General features: G+C 41.3%; 1 protein-coding gene across 1 annotated transcript in view; it reads left to right on the forward strand.

The window, feature by feature from the left end:
• The first annotated feature begins 11,022 nt into the window (after positions 1 to 11,022).
• The window catches only part of lrtm2a (leucine-rich repeats and transmembrane domains 2a), a 43,557-nt gene continuing 32,205 nt past the window's right edge, over positions 11,023 to 22,374 (forward strand). Inside the window, exon 1 of the mRNA XM_034163135.1 lies at positions 11,023 to 11,195. Within this exon, the coding sequence (XP_034019026.1) occupies positions 11,132 to 11,195 (64 nt within the window). The 5' untranslated portion in view covers positions 11,023 to 11,131. The remainder of the gene's footprint in view (positions 11,196 to 22,374) is intronic.

Here is a 22,374-nt window from a genome sequence, read left to right on the forward strand (position 1 = left end):
CTCCATCCATGTGCCTATTTTAACCATAGGTTGACCCCGGCGGAGCGGAACTATGACGACGGCAATCGGGAACTTCTTGCAGTGAAAGAGGCTCTTGAGGAGTGGAGACACCTGTTGGAGGGAGCTGCGGTACCATTTACGGTTTTCACGGACCATCGGAACCTGGAGTACATCCGGACCGCGAAGCGTCTGAACCCCAGGCAAGCCCGCTGGTCACTGTTCTTCGGGCGTTTTGACTTCCAGATTACCTACCGCCCCGGGACCAAGAACCAGTGATCTGACGCCCTGTCCCGGGTCCATGAAGAGGAGGTCAAGGTCGAGCTGTCAGATCCACCGGAACCCATCATCCCCGAGTCCACTATCGTGGCAGCCCTCACCTGGGACATGGAGAAGACCGTCCGGGAGGCCCTGGCACGGAACCCGGACCCGGGGACCGGCCCAAGGAACAGACTCTATGTCCCACCGGAAGCCAGAGCTGCTGTCCTGGACTTCTGTCATGGGTCCAAGCTCTCCTGTCACCCAGGGGTGCGAAGAACCGTGGCAGTGGTCAGGCAGCGCTTCTGGTGGGCGTCTATGGAAGCCAACATCTGGGAGTATGTCCAGGCCTGCACCACCTGCGCCAGGGGAAAGACAGACCACCAACGGGCACAGGGTCTCCTCCAGCCGTTACCTGTGCCTCACCGCCCCTGGTCCCACGTCGGTCTGGACTTCGTCACGGGCCTCCCGCCATCCCAGGGCATGACCACCATCCTCACGATAGTGGACCGGTTCTCCAAGGTGGCCCACTTCGTGGCCCTCCCGAAGCTCCCGACGGCCCAGGAGACTGCAGACCTCCTGGTCCACCACGTCGTATGTCTGCATGGGATTCCGTCCGATGTTGTCTCTGACCATGGTCCCCAGTTCTCCTCGCAAGTCTGGAGGAGTTTCTGTAGAGAACTGGGGGCCACCGTGAGCCTCTCGTCCGGGTACCATCCCCAGACCAACGGACAGGTAGAGCGGGCCAACCAAGAATTGGAACAGGCCCTTCGCTGTGTGACCTCGGCGCACCCAACGGCCTGGAGCAACCATCTGGCCTGGATTGAGTACGCACACAACAATCAAGTTTGTCTGCCACCGGCCTCTCCCCGTTTGAGGTGTGTTTGGGGTACCAGCCCCCATTGTTTCCGCTTGTGGAGGGAGAGGTCGGGGTGCCCTCGGTCCAGGTCCATCTGAGGCGGTGCCGTCGGGTGTGGCGCTCTGCCCGCTCTGCCCTGCTCAAAGCCCGGACGAGGGCCAAGGCCCATGCAGACCGCCGGCGATCCCCGGCCCCTGCATACCAGCTCGGGCAGGAGGTTTGGCTATCGACGAAAGACATTCCGTTACAGGTGGACTCACAAAAACTGAAGGATCGGTACATCGGCCCCTTCCCCATCATCAAGGTCCTCAGTCCTGCCGCGGTGAAGCTGAGGCTGCCAGCTTCACTGCGGATCATCCTGTCTGCTCAGGCCTAGGCTTTTACCTCTCAAGTCCAAGCCAAAGGACAAAGTCACGGCTTTGACTCCTCAAAACACTGGCTTTGACTCAAAGCCTTGGCTTTTGCAGAGTCAAAGTCCATGACCAGGTTTTGACTTTTCAAGGCCAAAGCTCAGGCCTAGGCTTTTAGCTCTGAACTCCAAGCCCAAGGCCAAAGCCAAGGCTTTGACTCTTCAAAGCCAAGGTCCAGGTCAAGGCTTTAATCCGTCAAAGCCACGTCAAAGGCCAAGGCTAAGATCTACAAAAAATTGGGCCTTTAGGTCCATCAAGACCAAGGAGTTAACTTAATTTTTATACCTGTGCACTTTAACAAAGTGTGGGGGTAATTTTTTTCAGGGGGGAGATGGTAAAACGATGGCCTCAAGACCAGAGGATTGTTGATTCAAACCACCGTTTGGCTGCAAAATCACTAAGGTCCTTCATCCCTAACTTGCTCCAGATGTGTGAGCGCTTTGTATGGCAGCACACTTACACTGGTGTGTGAATGTGTGGCTGGGTGAATGTGAGGCATCACTGTAAAGTGCTTTGAACTTCTGAATCAGATGGAACCATTTTTCAGTCCTGTGTAATCAACTTTGAACAAAATAACTCAAAAGGTTTTGAATGAGTGAATGAGGTTCAGCCAAGGAGAAAGTGATTCAATTTTCAGAGTAATTAGTTAAAAGTGAAGGTCACCAGCCAAGGTGAAAAATTTGGCTCAATATAGGAATATAGCTTTATGTATATACAGAATCACAAATATGTATAGGCTATTTTGAGAAATTGGTTAAAACACTGTTATACCTAATATTAAATACTATTATCAAGTCATATGTCACCGTTCTATTTGTCACATGACCTTTGACCTTGGATAACCCTGAAATAAAAAACACCAAGATCATAATGAAATTATGACAGACACTTACAGCTTACATGCAAAACAAATCCTTAATTTGCACCTTAATATACATAATTAAATTGATCATAAAAGGTATAAATTTTAAAAGGCAAAAATTTAAACATTAGTAAACCCACCAAAGCTCCCTGAGGTGAAGCAGTGCAGTGGCAAGGTGATGTTTTGTGTTTTCCAGATGTGTGCACTCTTATTTTGTTTAATTTCATTTTTAAAGTCACTTTTGTTGTTTGTACACTGCATATTTTGGGTGGCAGGAGTTTGTGAAAGTGGGATTTTGTTTTCTGCCATGAACAACATCACGTCACTCTGCAACCTCACATCACAGATGCTGATGTCAAAACGTGCACACCACTGAACTGTGACAGATCTAAATGTGGCTGCATATGAATACTGTCATGCTATTTATCATATGTTACCTGAACGCAAAAATTTGTGCATGGATAAAGAGAGAGAAAGAGAAAGATCCATGCCAGGAATTGATCCCAGGTCTACATGTCGGTCGCCCAGCTCCTTATCCCACTGAGCCACCTGCTCTGCATTTGTAATTGCTGCCTGTTAACATGGATAAAAATGTAGAAGGTTAAATATGTATGTCTGCAGCTCAGTATGGATAAATCTATTATAGTCACATTATTTTATATCCTTTCTGCATAACGTCTCCATTTAAGAAGGTTCAGGTGCACAGTAACAGATCACTGCACCACTCAGTGTTGTATAAAGTACCGGAAAATCACACTTAAGAAAAAGTACAGATACCCATTAAAAAAATGACTTTGGTAGAAGTTCAAGTCACTGATTGAAATGCTACTCAAGTAAAAGTCTTAAAGTATCTAGTATTTATTGTACTTAAGTATGACAAGTAATGTACAACTAAATGTACTCAAGTATTGAAAGTAAAAGTACAAGTAAATGTTAATAATCAAAAATGGACTGATTTTTTTTATATTACAAAGTTTATCTAGGCTTGTAAATGATTAGTATTAAATACTGAAAACTGTGCACATCACACAAAAAAACTTCAGAAACAAGGTTTCAAAACCTAAACGAGAGTAGGCTACTCACTAGGTGTTCACAGGAAACACTTATTTATTTCTATATGTATTTATTTATTTTCATTGTTACATGGTTTTATCTTTTCTGTTGTGTTTTGTTTCATTAGGTTCTTTTTGTCTCATTCTCTAAAACTGTATTGTAACATTATTAGTCTATTATTATTATCTATTATTGTCTATTATGTAGATTATTATTGTTGTTGCTATTATTATTAATATATGAATAAAAATACATTTAAAAAATTACAATTTGACTCTTTTACGACAACGAATGCTGAGCCATTAATTATACAGAAAACAAATCAACACAAACGTGCTGACGCGAACAGCTTAATGCTAACTTTAACATTGAAAACGCCATAGACATGCTAACGCGTTAGCATTGGTCCCGTTTTTAAGTTATAAAATACATCTATCAACTGTTTCAGAAGACCATAACAGGTTGGTTTAACATAAAATATTAAATATTACTCATAGACATATGTTCTTCAGGGTTTTAGCGGGGAAAAATTAGGATAAAGCGAAATAAAACAATGAATCCATGAGTCGAAGATCGAAGCACTGCTTTGATCTGTGAATCACTGCTTGATTGGTTCAAGGTTCAAAGCAAAGCCGCGCTGCAGAAAAGTTGATTACAGACCCGCTGCAGGTCTGTAATCAATGTGGAGAGACGATCATTTTCAAACAAGTGCGCAACTGCAAAAAAGCCTATCTCATGCCTCATGACAAATCAGCCCTGACTTCATTGCAGTCACTAGTAATCAGTGGTGTCTCTGGGTAAAAACACGACTTTTTTTGTGTGCGTGGTGTTTTTTTTTTTTTTTTGTAACGAGTAACGGCATGGTGTATAGAAAATATATCGGAATAGAAGTATGCAATTAAGGTCGGAAATGTAGTGAAGTAAAACGGTATGTGCACAATCAGGTGTTACCATTTTAATAATGCAATGTTACCAACCTATATCTCAGAAAATAATGCCATTAGGGACATTAGAAGCTATTGCTAAGAACCCTTAGGCATACCTTTATCTGTGCCCTGCTTTTTACAGTTTGGAAATGCATAAAAAACCTCAAAAATGGTGAATATATGGTGAAAAAATGCAATTTTTTGCATGTTACCTAGTTTCATGTGAAATTTGCTCATTATATAATAAAGCTGATATTTATCCTCTCGAACCTTTCAAAGAACTACACCAATCAGTGACATTCCCAGTATTTCTCTGGTCATGACACAAGTTACGGAATCAAAATATCTTCATTTGGAGCCAAGCAGCAGTCATTTGAGTAAAATAATAGGTTTGTAACCAGAATCCAAATTTGTCAATTCATTTGAGAAAACACTATGTTCTAAACATAAATCCTTTGATTTCATAATTCCTGTTTATTAGATTTGACACCTAAATGGATCCCCTACAAAACAGTGCTAGTAATTTGTTTCAGTTTTATTGCTGGAACTTCTGGGAAATTCACATAATCAGGGATGCGGATGTCCCCCAAAATATTGTAGTCTCCGTAGTAGCATACTCACAGAGAGGCATCACTAGGTGCAGGAATGATACCAATATATTTCACTAGAGTGTCTTTGTCTCAAACATGATCTAGAAATTGGAAGTGATATATTTATTTTTAATACCTCAAGAATGACAATTTGTGCCAAATGTAGAATCCGTAGAGCCTTGTAATCTCTGTAGTAGTAGCTCTATACTGGAATCACTTGTAAAACTACACTCAACAAAAATATAAACGCAACACTTTTGGTTTTGCTCCCATTTTGTATGAGACAAACTCAAAGATCTAAAACTTTTTCCACATACACAATATCACCATTTCCCTCAAATATTGTTCACAAACCAGTCGAAATCTGTGATAGTGAGCACTTCTCCTTCGCTGAGATAATCCATCCCACCTCACAGGTGTGCCATATCAAGATGCTGATTAGACACCATGATTAGTGCACAGGTGTGCCTTAGACTGCCCACAATAAAAGGCCACTCTGAAAGGTGCAGTTTTGTTTTATTGGGGGGGGATACCAGTCAGTATCTGGTGTGACCACCATTTGCCTCATGCAGTGCAACACATCTCCTTCGCATCATCCGTGAAGAGAACACCTCTCCAACGTGCCAAACGCCAGCAAATGTGAGCATTTGCCCACTCAAGTCGGTTACGACGACGAACTGGAGTGAGGTCGAGACCCCAATGAGGATAACAAGCATGCAGATGAGCTTCCCTGAGACGGTTTCTGACAGTTTGTGCAGAAATTCTTTGGTTATGCAAACCAATTGTTTCAGCAGCTGTCCGAGTGGCTGGTCTCAGACGATCTTGGAGGTGAACATGCTGGATGTGGAGGTCCTGGGCTGGTGTGGTTACACGTGGTCTGCGGTTGTGAGGGTGGTTGGATGTACTGCCAAATTCTCTGAAACGCCTTTGGAGACGGCTTATGGTAGAGAAATGAACATTCAATACACGAGCAACAGCTCTGGTTGACATTCCTGCTGTCAGCATGCCAATTGCACTCTCCCTCAAATCTTGCAACATCTGTGGCATTGTGCTGTGTGATAAAACTGCACCTTTCAGAGTGGCCTTTTATTGTGGGCAGTCTAAGGCACACCTGTGCACTAATCATGGTGTCTAATCAGCATCTTGATATGGCACACCTGTGAGGTGGGATGGATTATCTCAGCAAAGGAGAAGTGCTCACTATCACAGATTTCGACTGGTTTGTGAACAATATTTGAGGGAAATGGTGATATTGTATATGTGGAAAAAGTTTTAGATCTTTGAGTTCATCTCATACAAAATGGGAGCAAAACCAAAAGTGTTGCATTTATATTTTTGTTGAGTGTATGATGGAGGTTTTACAACAGAAATTTTGGTCCAGTCTTTTGACTCACATTATAGGACACAGAAATAACACCATTTCCAATGCTTTGGTGTGTAACGTTTTGGAATAAAAGAGTTCTTCACAAACCTAATGTAGTCTCCGTAGTACCTGTTTTTGTTCACAAGGATCAAGCACTCAAGTCTGTCACCGAAAAAAATCTAAATGGTATTTGCTCATGAAATTCTGCATGAAGATCCCTTGGGATGTTGTTATCATTGTGAAATAAACTATTAAGCATTATACTGAATTTCATTTTTCACCAAAAGTGAAACACTAGTGGTACACCTGATTGTGCAATTACCGAAAAGTGAAAATAAGCTGAATTACAAAACTCAAGTAAAGTAAAAAGTCTCCTAAAACGTACTTAAGTACAGTAGTGAAGTAGTTTTACTTCGTTACTATACAACACTGGCACCACTTACTGCAAAAACTGCTTGATTTAACATGAAAACATCTTCTTTGTGTGTTTGACAAGCAGACATCAAATCTGGTGAGATCATTTCACACACTGTTTACTGGGTTTCGACAAAAGTTTCCCAAATCCCACTGATTAGTCCGGGGGATGCGAGTCGTTAGTTACGCAGTATTGAACTTCAAACGAGTTGTCGCATTTTTTCCTCGGAAACCTAGTTTCTCTAATGAACCAGTGGCTTTTACAAGCCTCTCATTCATGTCTGATGTAGTGTCGATGCTTGATGAAAGTTGAAGCTTTTGACAAAAAGTTTCCTCCATATGAGGTTAAGTCCAATATTGGCCCAGAGGCCTGTTAGTGTTTATCTCCGGATTCCATAGTGTCAAGTGGATGAGAGTCTATAACTCCTCCTGGATGGGACGCAAGTCCAACACAGGTTACTTCCCAGCCAAGACCAGTGCTGCTGGCTGAATGGTCCCCCCTAGAAATTGGTCCGCCCTGCCTTCACTGTGCATGCATCTGAGACCGACTCTCTGAGTCTGACTCTCTACACCCAAACAGATCAAAGGGAATAATGTGATTATTAACATCAGATGACAAAGTAAAACCTAAAATAAAACCTTAAATAATTTCTAAAGTCAGCTTTAAGCAGAAACAAGGCACTAATCGTTGAATCGCTACTGACGTTCCAAGATGACGTAGGTGCAGCAGCACGTCAGACTCAGACGTGTTGCTGTGGCGTTCTGATTGGTCCCCCGTCTTTTATTGTGAAATAATGCTGAATTTATGTGGAAATGATTGTTGTACAAAAGTTTCAGATATCTGTCGCTGAGATAGATGACGACTGGAGTGTTGTGTGGGCCGCTGAAGAGGAGGTACTGCTGGCCCACCACCACCAGATGGCGCCCTGCTTGGAGTGCGGGCTTCAAGCACGAGAGGGCGCCGGAGCCACTGGGAGTGACAGCTGTCACTCTTCATCAGCACCAGCTGTCACTCAGCCAACTCATCACCATCTCCATAAAGGCCGGACTGCGACTCCACCTCCTCGCCGAGAAATCAACTACCAATCAGGTAATTTTCTCTGCTGACTCAAAACATTGAGTAATAATCTGAACTTCCTTGCAGCCGTTTTCCTGTGGTGTGTCCTTATCTGTGGGATTGGCGTTTGGTGTGATCAGCGACGGCTTCGCTTCACACCCCAACCAGATAAGTGGTTAGACAGGAGCTGCACGAGTGTGTGATTGGAGGTGGAGGTTCTCCCTCCTCATTGTGTACAGACTGTGGGATTACTGAGTGTGCGACCTCACACTCATCAGGACTGTCTCTGTTCTCTGCCAGCAGTACCGGGTCTGACTGCTGAAGACAGCAGCCACCTGGGGCGCAGGGCTTGGCGGCTCCGGTGTTCTTCAGCTCCGTTGGCGGTGGAAGCTGTGTGGATCTGGCTCTTCTCTCGCCAGGCGTCTTCTATCATCGAGCCTGCCCACACGTCACCTGGTGTATGATTGACAGTCACTATATTGTTATTGTCTGTACGTCGTTGTGTGATTCACAACATTAAATTGTTACTTTTGGCTTATCCATTGTCCGTTCATTTACGCCCCCTGTTGTGGGTCCGTGTCATGACACTTTCACAACATGGAGTGCAGTATGAAGCAGAAACAAGGTGATAGTCAGTGAATCCCTGCTGATGCTCAGAAATGACACATGCACAGTGAAGGCAGGGCGGATCGATTTTTATGGAGGACCATTCGGTTGGCGACACTGGTAGCCACTTACAACTTGGTGGAATAAAACAAGGCAGATTAAGTGTCAGGTAGCATGAGTGGGAGTCAAACCCAGGTCTACAGATTGGCAGGTCACTATTCTACCTGCTCCACGGTAAGAAAATCAAGTTATTCCACTTTGCACTGTTCATGGATTAAACCTGCATAATGAAGACTTTGTATTTACAATTCATCAGCTATGTGATTCAGCTCAGATTACTCATGTGCACCGTATCAGTGCTCATTCAGCAGTACTGCTGCCTGTTGCATCATGCTGCCTTGCTCAGGGCTACGCCATTGTATACTTCCTTATGCTTCCCTCCATTTCTTTCTCTCTCTTCCTTCGTCAGCTGTGCTCATTCTCTCCCTGTGTCAGTTTCTGTGCCAGACAGTCGCAGCGGGGTGTCCGTCTCTGAAGACAGACACACTCATACTTGTGGAATAACACGCTGCTACGTGCGCACATACGCAAAGCAGCTTGTTCTTTTTTGTTTTGTTTTTTGTACAAATACAAACCAAGATTCATTCTTGGACTCTCACATACAAATACTCTCAGAATGTACGTGCATGCATGCATGTGTGTGTGTGTTAAACTAGGGCAGAGTAACTTATTTGTAATTTAAATACCATAGCTTCTGATTACATCTGCATAGGTGATAGAGAAGAAATGTTGATATTCCCCCTTGCATTAATTAAGTACCCACCTTAGTGGGATGCAGTTGATGGTGACTTCTTGGACATGAAACCAGGCAGCTGTCATCAATGAGTAACATGTAGTCGGCACTGAACTCCCTTGAGAAACACCCTTGTGATTACGTTGCCCAGCATGGCGCGTAAGTCCCCCTGTAGTTGTTGCAATCCTAGTGGTTACTATTTCCGAGACGACCAACCAGTCATTTCTTCCAGTCACCCAAATGATACACCTGCCACCCAAATGGAAGCAAAGATTGCCTGTATTGCCAGTAGAGCAGCATCTCCACCTGCCTGAAGAAGTTCACCTCCAATACCACATAGTCCATGAGCCAGTCATGAATTTTGACCTAATCAGTACCACTTAAGGGGAAAAAAAAACACACTTAGAATCCAGCCTCAGTGTATCATGGCCTACACAAAAATGTATGATAGCCATCCCAGGGTGGTAGCTGTAGCCAGGTAGGGGTCAATGAAGAATTACACAGAGGTCAAACTTTAAAAATGCTGCAATCATGTTGAAAACTATATCACATTATTTGTCTGATCATAACAATTTCAAAAAGGTATAGTTTGGACTATCTATGATGGAATGTTCTGGAGTTATGGGGTATAAAACAGCAAAAATAGTGACAAAGGTCAATTTCTTTTTGAACAAGGGGTCAAAAGTTAAAGTTGCTCCAATTTCAGCAAAAAATGACGCAAATTATTGGTTGAAATAAAAGGATCAATAAATGGAACAGTTTTGACTGTGTTGAATGCTTTGTCTCCAAAGTAAATGTCAAACAAGGTCAACATCTATTGGATTCTATGACATGTGACATATGTTACCCTGTAACATGATACCTAAGCATGACAGATGGAGCAAACTATTCCTTTTTAGAACCCTATTAACCCAAACAATAATTTGCATAATTATTTACTGAAATTTGAGCAACTTTAATATTTGACCCCTGTACAAACTTAAATTGACCTTTGTCACCATTTTTGCTGTTTTGACCCCATAACTTCAGAACATTCCGTCATAGATAGTCCAAACTATACCTTTTTGGAATCCTTATGATCAGACAAGTCATGTGATATAGTTTTCAACATGATTGGAGCATTTTTAAAGTTTGACCTCTGTGTAATTCTTCATTGATCCCTACCTGGCTACAGCTACCACCCTGGGATGGCTATCATACATTTTTGTGTAGGCCATGATACAAGTGTCGTCTTTTTCCCCTTAAGTGGTACCGAAAACCTGCTTGGCCCGTGGACTAACAGATCCTTGCAGCTTTACCTACACTCAGCTGCTTCTGTTGCAGTCTGCATGAGGTTTGCTTATTCGACTACAAGAAAACTGGCACTTGACACATCCGCCATCATGGCAGAAGGATCAGCCTTACATAGCTGCTTAAGGTAACTGACCTGACAAGGCGGTACAGCACCTGTCGGGACCGTGCCGTCACTTACAACGACTGAGGTAAGATGAGGTGTGGGTTTGGAGAAACGCAGTGCTTCAGTCCTTCTTTAAACAGGCCAAGGGTCACTGGACGACAGATGGTGTGTCATCTGTTCACATATTCCACTAACATTCTTCCTTGTCTACCTTTAGCACCTTCACTGGGTGCTTTCTCAACTCCCTGTGCAGCCCAGAATTGCTACTAAGCCATATGCTATGTCTACCCTGCACAATATTCAGAGGGCACTTGGAATATCAACAAGATGTTTTACCTCTCACATAAATCCAGTGAGATAAAACACATGCATGTGTGGGGGGGGGGGAGTATGATTGTAGCGCCTCATCGTGGCTCATGTATCTTATTTTTTTCCCCTTCTCCTCGGGTGTTTTGGTGAACCTTGGTTGTGACAGTTCCCACCTCAGTGGAGGCTTCAGGCATGGCGGCGTGACGCCTGACAGAGCAAGGCTGCAGAGCTCTGCATCATGCACCTACACGGCCACCCCTCTAGGGGCACCGGCTTGCCCCCAACCAGCGCAACTCGACCCGGTAAGTCTATAAAACAAAATGTAGATCAGACAGGTGCTAGATGATAGGTGAGAAGGAATACGAAATACACATGATTGGAGTCCCAAGAAAGCATGAAAGGAGGCGCTGATTTGCACACTTAAGCATCCAAAGCGATGAGGGGGGGTCAATTCTCCACCCATAGGGTCGAGTTTTGCTCTTTAGCTTGAATTAAGGATGTCCTGAGCAATTATGTTTGGCCCCAATCCTGATCTGAGTCATTTAACCCTCTGGGGCTGACGCCGTCATATACGACGGCTAAAACCAAGCTTTACTAAATTATAAATAACTTTTGAATGATATGAGATAGAAATTTACTTTTTGTTTTTGTTTTTTTCTGAAAAGTTAACTCCGCGGACCTTCGAGCCAGCCATCGGCCATTTTTGTACTCCTCATAGAAGCTGTGTGATGACGTGCGCAATGTGAGTGTCCAATCAGAATTGGTTCACCGTCATGGTTTTCCAAAATCCAATCATAGGGCAGATTTACCTCACGTGAATAGCCAAAGATTGTTTTCAGGAGTGATATGTTACTAGTTGGCCCGTTTGAATAGCCCCCTGGGTGCTCCAGTGAGTACATACTATTAGTACATACTCAGTGCGCCAACCGCCATTACGCACAGCGCTCAGTGAAAGCAGGAGCACACATAGAGCCTCTGATGACAATCTCACATGCTCAAACAAAGAGTGTGTAACTATCAGGATTGCTCCACTAGTTTGCATGTGAATGTTACTGGATAACTCTGTTGCTTTCAAGATTCAAGATTCAATACTTTATTGCCATGCAACCAATGCAAGTTGCTAGGGATTTGTTTCAGTGTGCTCGTAAACAAGAGACATAAAAAGCATAAGCATACACACAATACTCCACATAAAATCACACACATTATATCTGAAGAATAAAAAAAAATTATCTGTGTAAAACACTGTTTACCATAGCAATGGACAACAAAACGCATAGACCATTTTGTATATATTGTTCAAATTGTGCATTTGCACATTGTTTGAACCTTTTTGTTGTTCAGTCTTTCACACAAGATCTCAAATTACCTTTATAAAGTGTCAAAACAGTTGTTTATTATAGTTTACTGTGTGTTTTGAATAAATGTGTGTGGAAAATTATTTTTCGCTTTATTTTTTCCTTGCCTATTTTGATTGTAAACTTTTATTACACTTATAAAACACAACAAAAAACATATATATTCTGAAAGCACAGGTTGTCCTGAAGAAAAAAGAGACATAAAACTTGATTGTGGGATGCAGGGAGAGCTGTTAACAGCAATAATAAAACATTTATGCCAGGCAAGTGAACTGTCCAAAAAATGCCCTCAGACCCCAGAGGGTTTTAATATTGAGTATCTACTGATTCAGAGTCCCAATCACTTACTTTTATTTTCCAAATGTTATACTTGCAAGGGATGCATTGTGAGAGCATTACAGACAATCCAGTGTAGAAAAATACCTTAAATCCAAGCTGCTCCTCAATATTTATTTTATTTAACAACATAAGTAAACAAACTAAATTTTTTATAATCGTGCTTATCAATGCAGCTTTATGCAGCACTGCAGTAGTAAAACTAGACCACTCCATCTGTTGTGTGTTTGTGCTGTCGCTTGCTGATGATGCCATCATTAAGCGCAAAACGTGATTGGCCGGTCGATGCAGGGAGCATTGTGGGTAATGTAGTTCAGATGCACTTTGGACATTACAGTGTTACTGTCCACTCAACGCAGAAACAAAATGGACTAATTTTAACATTGTTTTATTTTATTTCTTTGTGCCTGGCAGCATAATTTAATCGCCAAGACTTGGTGGGAGAGAGGAGATCTCACAGCACAGCAGCTTTTAGCTCGTAAATGACGGTGCATCTAATACCGAGATAAACTGTGACTTCTAATACAGTGTTTTACTGCTTTTGAAAGATGATGACATTGTTTGGGGTTTTATTTTTTTATTCATTCATTTTTCATGCGTTCTTTTTGTGTTTGTGATCCTTGAATTTACCCAGCAGCCTCTGTGGTGCTTAAAGTGAAACTGGTTTATCAGAAGCGGACAGTGTAATCTGATGTGGCCGCGTCCAAATCAATGCTAAAAGTTATTGGTTATCTGTAATAAAGATAATTTTTTTTAGCAGTTTATCGGTTTAGTGTCATAAAAGATAACTTTTCAGCTATCGGATTAATGGTTATCAAAGCTAACTTTTTGGTGAGCTGTGCCCACCACTGCATGTACAGTAGCTGTTAGCAGGAGGTCAGGGCGGGTAAGCACTGCTTGATTGTTCATTCAAAAGCACGCACGAAGCAGCATCCATCGAAAAGAGACTTGGTATGTGTTTGGGCTGAAGCAGAGTGTAGTTTTTCTTTTGAAACTGTTCTGAAACATGACGTGGTGCTGCTGGTTGGCTTGCAGAAAGCATTGAATAAAGTGGTGGCTACAGCGCTGTTGATGCGGCTTATGAAAAGGACTAATGACGCAATGCAGATGGATCAGTGTGAAACTCGTGTTGAATGAAGCTGATACTAATCAATCAAAAATGGCCTTGCGCAGAGCTGAAACCAAGCTTTGCGATGAGATTGGGAATTTAAACCTGATTTTTGAAGATTCTATAGTCTTGGTGAAGATGTGGGCTGTGGGTGCTTTCTAGGTTTTGTAATTCCTGCAGCATATTGCAAAAGTTTCTGTTACTTTTTTCTCTCTTATGTACTTCACCAAGGTTATTTCTGCACTAGTCATTATTTACTTGCACTATTCAGAGTTGTATTTCCTTTTGAAGTGTTTGTCAGCCATGCATAACTCAACATTTGACCCTCCACCCCTCCTTTGCTCAGTAGTTCTCCGTCTAGAACATCTTTGCGAACATCACATGCTCTCCATCTCTATTTTTCCCTCCACCCTATTACAGCCAATCTTGTATAAGATGATTTTGTCTCATGTTCATCTGGGTCAAACTAATTCTCCGACACAGCAACAGATGCGACAGCTGCGCGACGTAGTGGATTACACAAAAGATCGTTCGCTCTAAGCGATTCCACACACTTCTTCGGCTGAAGCAAACATGAGATTGCGCTCTCGTTCTCCCTCTCATCTGTGCTCCTCTCTTTGTATACCTCCTCCTGCTGCACTCATTTCATTCTCATTTGTTATAAATCAGAGACAAGCGTGCACATCAAGCATGCACACTGCAATCTCTGCAGGAAATGAAAGAAGAAGACCATAAAATCAGGGATGTTCTTGTACAGGAGGTGATTTTATTGTATTGGGACGCCCCCACAAGCTGCTTTGGAATACTGGGGATGTTAAATAAAAGAGTAACAGTAATCATCAGAACCTCCACACACCCACGCAGAACCCCCAAGTCAATAGATAGAAAATTCTACTGGACGCTTAGTTTTCCTTCTTCTTTTCTTCAGCTGTGCGTGAAGTTCAGCTCTACTTGGCTGATCTCTACAGGTGTTTTCCAACACGTGAGCAGCAAGATCGTAGGCACGCTCATGCCATAAAATGACTGTATTTTAATTCCGTCATGGCTCTGTTCAAATATGCGCAGACATTTATGGGAAAAGCATTAGTCACTACAGAATGATTTTTCATACAGGCAGGTTATTTATTGCACTATACAAATAGAAAAAAATTCTACAACTACTCATTCCCCCCCACCCCGCCCTGACTAAGTACCGAATACAGGCTCATTCATCAGTGCTGATGTCGTTCAATGCCTTCATTTATCAAACGTTGCGTTAAAAAAAAAATTGTATCTGTTAAGTACAGAAAAATCTGTATTTATCAACTAGGCACACGCTGGTTGTACACACATCAGTAAGTATCAGCTGTTGATAAATCCCACATGTCCTGAAGCACATTCATGGTCATTTGCATTTAAGAAACACCCTCAATTAACCATATATGGTAACAAGGTGTTTGCTGCTTGTGTTGCTCACCAGAAAAACAGAAAAAGAGAGCAAAGAAAGTTTGAAGCTAAGTCTTTTTGAAGCCAAACATTCATCATGACCATTCACTTATGGTGTCATGTTGCCTCTTAATTTAGACATTACAATCACTAATGGATGTAATTTTAACAAGCGTTAAGAAGCTTGAGCAAGCTCACCACAATAACCAGCATAAAACTTTCCATTTAGCTGAATAAGTCAACAATTATTTATCGTTACAGTTACCTCAGAATCCACTGCACTGCTGTCTTTATCATCATAAAATCTCTCCAAACAAAATTTGAGAAATGAAAATATATTTTTAATACACAGTAAAACTGCAGGGGACGAATTGATTTATGCCTTGTAGTAGCAGGTGGAGACTGAAGTGCTTGTTGACGATCAGAAGCTGCTGTTTTATTTCACACAGTTGTCTTTTGTAGGTTTTGTCAACAATGAGGCTAAGTGTCTGTTTATAATTTGACATAATTACTAATTATGTTTATTAATTTAAGCAATTAAATAATGTATGTGGGTGAAGTTGCATACTGTGACAGCAACATTGATTTCTAGTTGCAATATATGTATATACGTATATTTACACACAGTTGGTAAATTCCATACTTTGTAGAGAAATGTTGACAAATTGTTTAATTTTCCTCAGTGTTTCCTGTGTGTGACACGTGCATCCAATTGGGCCAGCTGTTCTTTGCAAGAGATTTACTGAGCGTATAATTGGTGGTGAAATCAGCATCCAAATATTCCCTATCAGGCAGATAATATTTCTCCAAGAAGTAACTTATTGTATGAGATATCTCCCACAGTTCCATTCTGCCATCTCATTATAGAACAGGCATCTGATTTCAGTGTTGGATCAATTAATGTCCAGTAGAAAGACGTTGGATTATTCAGGATAACACCTGCTGCTTCTAACTGGTTTTCAGTTTAAACCTTTCAGAGCAAAGTGACTGGACTGACGCAGGCGTGAGCCGTGAAGGCATCAGTTCACGTCTGGGAGCATGTCACCAGATCCCTCTGGTATATCCCCACCTCCTGAAAGCAACCATGTATCCTGTTACAGCCAGGTGAGACATGGGTGTCCCCTTGACCTTTTACAGGTCCTGGTGTCCTCAACACTGAGCCACCTGCGTGTCGGCCAAAATATCAGTCGATGTTCCCTGACAATCCAAATAATCCACTCCCGCTAAGTAACCATTCGTCTGATACAAAGTCATTCCAATGGCACCCAAGGTTCCTCCAAAGGCACCTAGTACCTTAGGTCACTGGGTTAGTATCCAAGTCTCCCAACCCTAAAGACCTGGACATTTGTTCTCCTGCAACGGTATCAATATCACCAAACACCTCTGTCCAATGACCTGATGATTCCATAAATCATTCATCAGATCATTGGACAGAGGTGTTTGGCGATGTTGCTACCATTGCAGGAAAAGATGCCTTTGATTCAATTTTTTTCAATGTATTTCAATTTATTTTCATTTATAGCGCCAAATCACAACACGCAACACACTTCACGCAAGTGAGGTCTAACCTTACCAACCCCTAGAGCAAGCACACAGGTGACAGTGGTAAGGAAAACCTCCCTCTGAGGAAGAAACCTCAAGCAGACCAGACTCAAAGCGGTGACCTTCTGCTTGGGCCATGCTACCGACAGAAATTACAAAACAATTCACAATACGAATATACAGGAAATGTTACCAGTGCACAGCACAGGAGAGTTTCAGGAACAGATCAGGAGGGTTTCAGGAAAGTAACCATAAAGGCGTCTCTTCATCTTCAAGGCCAAGAATGTATTGACAAGTCCAAGAAGTCATGAAAAGCCTGGACCCTCATTGATCAAACTTTATATATAAATGGTTGGAAATGCTGGCTTGCATTTACACACAAATACATAATAAAATACCAGATTTATAGCTTAGCCTACTAACTATATTTAATTTTACTACTAGTCTACATACTAAATTACCTATACTACAATCTTCTCCTGTGATGTCTGATCTTTCTTATGTCTTATTACTTATTATATTATATATACTTTTTTCTTGAGCTGCTTGGGTGGGTAGGGAGAGTTCCCATGGGATAAAAAAAGCTTTTCAACCTACCATCCCTGGTTCTCAAGACCAGGCACCTTAGTGGCTCTACTCTACTCTACTCTATTCTACTCTCCTATTTTACTCTTCCTTTTTACATATTTAGATATACCTTCATATACTAGCATAGTTCCAATTTAGAATTGGAATATAATATACAAGATATACCTTACTGAATTTCCATGCATGCCAGAGACCACCATCCCCACCCCCCACTTCCACAAAGTACAGATTGGTCATCCCTGCACTGAAAGGTACTGTACATTTGCATACCAATCACATGCCTTTGCACAGCCCCATTCCACTACGTTATATTTATTTTACAGTGAACATAGTTTTGCCTGTTTGACTATTTGACTCTTTTACTTCTTCCACAGTAAAATCACCAGTGTTAAATTAACACTGACAGTCAACATAAGGCCCCACTCTGACCAGAGTAGGACTATATGTACACTGGCAGTGTTAATTTAACACTGTCAGTGTTAGTTTTACACTGGTGATTTTACTGTGTACAGAAGTATTTTTCCTTTTCTTTTTATTGTTGTTTATGCACCAATAACACCAGATCAATTTCCTCATTTGTTATAACTTACTTGCCAATTAATTTGATTCTGATTCTGAAATAGGTGGACATCAAATCAGAAAGAGTTGGAACAACATGGAAAATAGCCAAAGCAATGTTCCTTTACAATTACTTTGACTTATACTACACTGCAGACAGTATGAACCTGACGGTTTGTGTTTTGTGTGGTCAGCTTCATTTAATTTGTTAATACACATCCATTCCAGCATTTAAGGTCTGTAACACATTCCCCAAAAAAGTTGGGATAGGGAATTTATTCTAAATGTGAAGATTAAATCATCACTGGACTTCATTTACATCAATCATTAAGAAATATTCACAGTACAGTACTGTTTAGTAAATCTGTGTCAAATAGGCAGCTCTCAAAAATTGGAGACTAGTGAGGGAAGCCACCAAGACACAACCACAATTAATTTTTCTTTCTCGTGATCTTTTCCCGTTTCCACATGAGAATGATGTGCTTCATGATTTCAGTTGAGAGCTTTACAGCCTTATTCCATTCCGGATGCTCATTCTGCCGCCTCGTTTGTGGGCGATGTCGGGCTCAGCGCCTCGCCAAAGGACATGCTGACATACAGAATCAGTGTGGGATCGATCCACCCAAAGGTGCTCCAGGGTACTCGTGTAATCGTTAAGATAAGATAAAATCTCATTGATCCCATAAGCGGAAAACATATACAAGGTTATTTATTTGTTTATTTATTTAATTTCACCCGAAGGCCTTGATAAAAATTTATCTTCATGAATCTCTGCAGCCCTTTTCCATCATTAAATTTCAAACCCCACAGTTTATGCTTATTTGAAATTTGGCTATGTTCAGGTCCACAGCTGTTTGGAAAAAAAAGTTGTCAAATTTGTTATTCTGTCTGTGTATACCACCACAGTGGAGGTGAAATTAAGGTGTGTTGTGTTGATTTTCAGCTTTAATTCAAGGGGTTCAATAAAACAGCCATTTTTACACACAGTTCCTCCATTTTAAGAGACCACAAGTAATTGGACACACAAAATATAACGTATTAATCTCAATACTAACCATCACTTTACAGCCAGTTTGTTTATTAGATGAGGATGAATACATAAACATTTTAAGTTATTGAATATGCCATGGAACGCATTTATAACAATCATTAAAATAAATATCAAATATTGTGTTAACAAGTGTGGCAATGACAATATCTTGAGTATATCGCTATGACCTTGAAATTGAGCCCAATGTAACTGTAATCAACTGGTGTCGGGGATTACCCAAGTCACCCTTATGCTAAATATGAATTAAATTGCTCAAGTAGTTTTTGAGATATCGCGCTAACAAGCGTGGCAATGACAATAACTTGAATATCTCACTGTGACCTTAAAATTGCCCCCAGGGTCACTGTAACTGACTGGCGTTGGGGATCACCCAAATACACCCTTATGCTAACTATGAATTAAATTGGTCAACTGGTTCATGAGATATTGTGCTAACAAGGGTGGCAATGACAATATCTTGAATATCTCATTGTGACCTTGAAATTGATCCCAATGCCAACGTAGTCAACTGGTGTCTGGGATCACCCAGGTACACCCTCATGCTAAATATGAATTAAATTGGTCAACTAGTTTTTGAGATATTGCCCTAGCAAGGATGGCAATGACAATATCATGAGTATCTCACTGTGACCTTGAAATTGCCCCCAGGTTCACTGATATCAATCAATCAATCAATCAATTTTTTTTTATATATCGCCAAATCACAACAAACAGTTGCCCCAAGGTGCTTTATATTGTAAGGCAAGGCCATACAATAATTCTGTAAAACCCCAACGGTCAAAACGACCCCCTGTGAGCAAGCACTTGGCTACAGTGGGAAGGAAAAACTCCCTTTTAACAGGAAGAAACCTCCAGCAGAACCAGGCTCAGGGAGGGGCAGTCTTCTGCTGGGACTGGTTGGGGCTGAGGGAGAGAACCAGGAAAAAGACATGCTGTGGAGGGGAACAGAGATCGATCACTAATGATTAAATGCAGAGTGGTGCATACAGAGCAAAAAGAGAAAGAAACAGTGCATCATGGGAACCCCCCCAGCAGTCTACGTCTATAGCAGCATAACTAAGGGATGGTTCAGGGTCACCTGATCCAGCCCCTAACTATAAGCTTTAGCAAAAAGGAAAGTTTTAAGCCTAATCTTAAAAGTAGAGAGGGTGTCTGTCTCCCTGATCTGAATTGGGAGCTGGTTCCACAGGAGAGGAGCCTGAAAGCTGAAGGCTCTGCCTCCCATTCTACTCTTACAAACCCTAGGAACTACAAGTAAGCCTGCAGTCTGAGAGCGAAGCGCTCTATTGGGGTGATATGGTACTACGAGGTCCCTAAGATAAGATGGGACCTGATTATACAAAACCTTATAAGTAAGAAGAAGAATTTTAAATTCTATTCTAGAATTAACAGGAAGCCAATGAAGAGAGGCCAATATGGGTGAGATATGCTCTCTCCTTCTAGTCCCCGTCAGTACTCTAGCTGCAGCATTTTGAATTAACTGAAGGCTTTTTAGGGAACTTTTAGGACAACCTGATAATAATGAATTACAATAGTCCAGCCTAGAGGAAATAAATGCATGAATTAGTTTTTCAGTATCACTCTGAGACAAGACCTTTCTGATTTTAGAGATATTGCGTAAATGCAAAAAAGCAGTCCTACATATTTGTTTAATATGCGCTTTGAATGACATATCCTGATCAAAAATGACTCCAAGATTTCTCACAGTATTACTAGAGGTCAGGGTAATGCCATCCAGAGTAAGGATCTGGTTAGACACCATGTTTCTAAGATTTGTGGGGCCAAGTACAATAACTTCAGTTTTATCTGAGTTTAAAAGCAGGAAATTAGAGGTCATCCATGTCTTTATGTCTGTAAGACAATCCTGCAGTTTAGCTAATTGGTGTGTGTCCTCTGGCTTCATGGATAGATAAAGCTGGGTATCATCTGCGTAACAATGAAAATTTAAGCAATACCGTCTAATAATACTGCCTAAGGGAAGCATGTATAAAGTGAATAAAATTGGTCCTAGCACAGAACCTTGTGGAACTCCATAATTAACTTTAGTCTGTGAAGAAGATTCCCCATTTACATGAACAAATTGTAATCTATTAGACAAATATGATTCAAACCACCGCAGCGCAGTGCCTTTAATACCTATGGCATGCTCTAATCTCTGTAATAAAATTTTATGGTCAACAGTATCAAAAGCAGCACTGAGGTCTAACAGAACAAGCACAGAGATGAGTCCACTGTCCGAGGCCATAAGAAGATCATTTGTAACCTTCACTAATGCTGTTTCTGTACTATGATGAATTCTAAAACCTGACTGAAACTCTTCAAATAGACCATTCCTCTGCAGATGATCAGTTAGCTGTTTTACAACTACCCTTTCAAGAATTTTTGAGAGAAAAGGAAGGTTGGAGATTGGCCTATAATTAGCTAAGATAGCTGGGTCAAGTGATGGCTTTTTAAGTAATGGTTTAATTACTGCCACCTTAAAAGCCTGTGGTACATAGCCAACTAACAAAGATAGATTGATCATATTTAAGATCGAAGCATTAAATAATGGTAGGGCTTCCTTGAGCAGCCTGGTAGGAATGGGGTCTAATAAACATGTTGATGGTTTGGATGAAGTAACTAATGAAAATAACTCAGACAGAACAATCGGAGAGAAAGAGTCTAACCAAATACCGGCATCACTGAAAGCAGCCAAAGATAACGATACGTCTTTGGGATGGTTATGAGTAATTTTTTTCTCTAATAGTTAAAATTTTGTTAGCAAAGAAAGTCATGAAGTCATTACTAGTTAAAGTTAATGGAATACTCAGCTCAATAGAGCTCTGACTCTTTGTCAGCCTGGCTACAGTGCTGAAAAGAAACCTGGGGTTGTTCTTATTTTCTTCAATTAGTGATGAGTAGAAAGATGTCCTAGCTTTACGGAGGGCTTTTTTATAGAGCAACAGACTCTTTTTCCATGCTAAGTGAAGATCTTCTAAATTAGTGAGACGCCATTTCCTCTCCAACTTACGGGTTATCTGCTTTAAGCTACGAGTTTGTGAGTTATACCACAGAGTCAGACACTTCTGATTTAAAGCTCTCTTTTTCAGAGGAGCTACAGCATCCAAAGTTGTCTTCAATGAGGATGTAAAACTATTGACGAGATACTCTATCTCCCTTACAGAGTTTAGGTAGCTACTCTGCACTGTGTTGTTATATGGCATTAGAGAACATAAAGAAGGAAACATATCCTTAAACCTAGTTACAGCGCTTTCTGAAAGACTTCTAGTGTAATGAAACTTATTCCCTACTGCTGGGTAGTCCATCAGAGTAAATGTAAATGTTATTAAGAAATGATCAGACAGAAGGGAGTTTTCAGAGAATACTGTTAAGTCTTCTATTTCCATACCATAAGTCAGAACAAGATCTAAGATATGATTAAAGTGGTGGGTGGACTCATTTACTTTTTGAGCAAAGCCAATAGAGTCTAATAATAGATTAAATGCAGTGTTGAGGCTGTCATTCTCAGCATCTGT

This window comes from Thalassophryne amazonica, chromosome 22, assembly GCF_902500255.1.
Source record: "Thalassophryne amazonica chromosome 22, fThaAma1.1, whole genome shotgun sequence".
Taxonomy (NCBI): Eukaryota; Metazoa; Chordata; class Actinopteri; order Batrachoidiformes; family Batrachoididae; genus Thalassophryne; species Thalassophryne amazonica.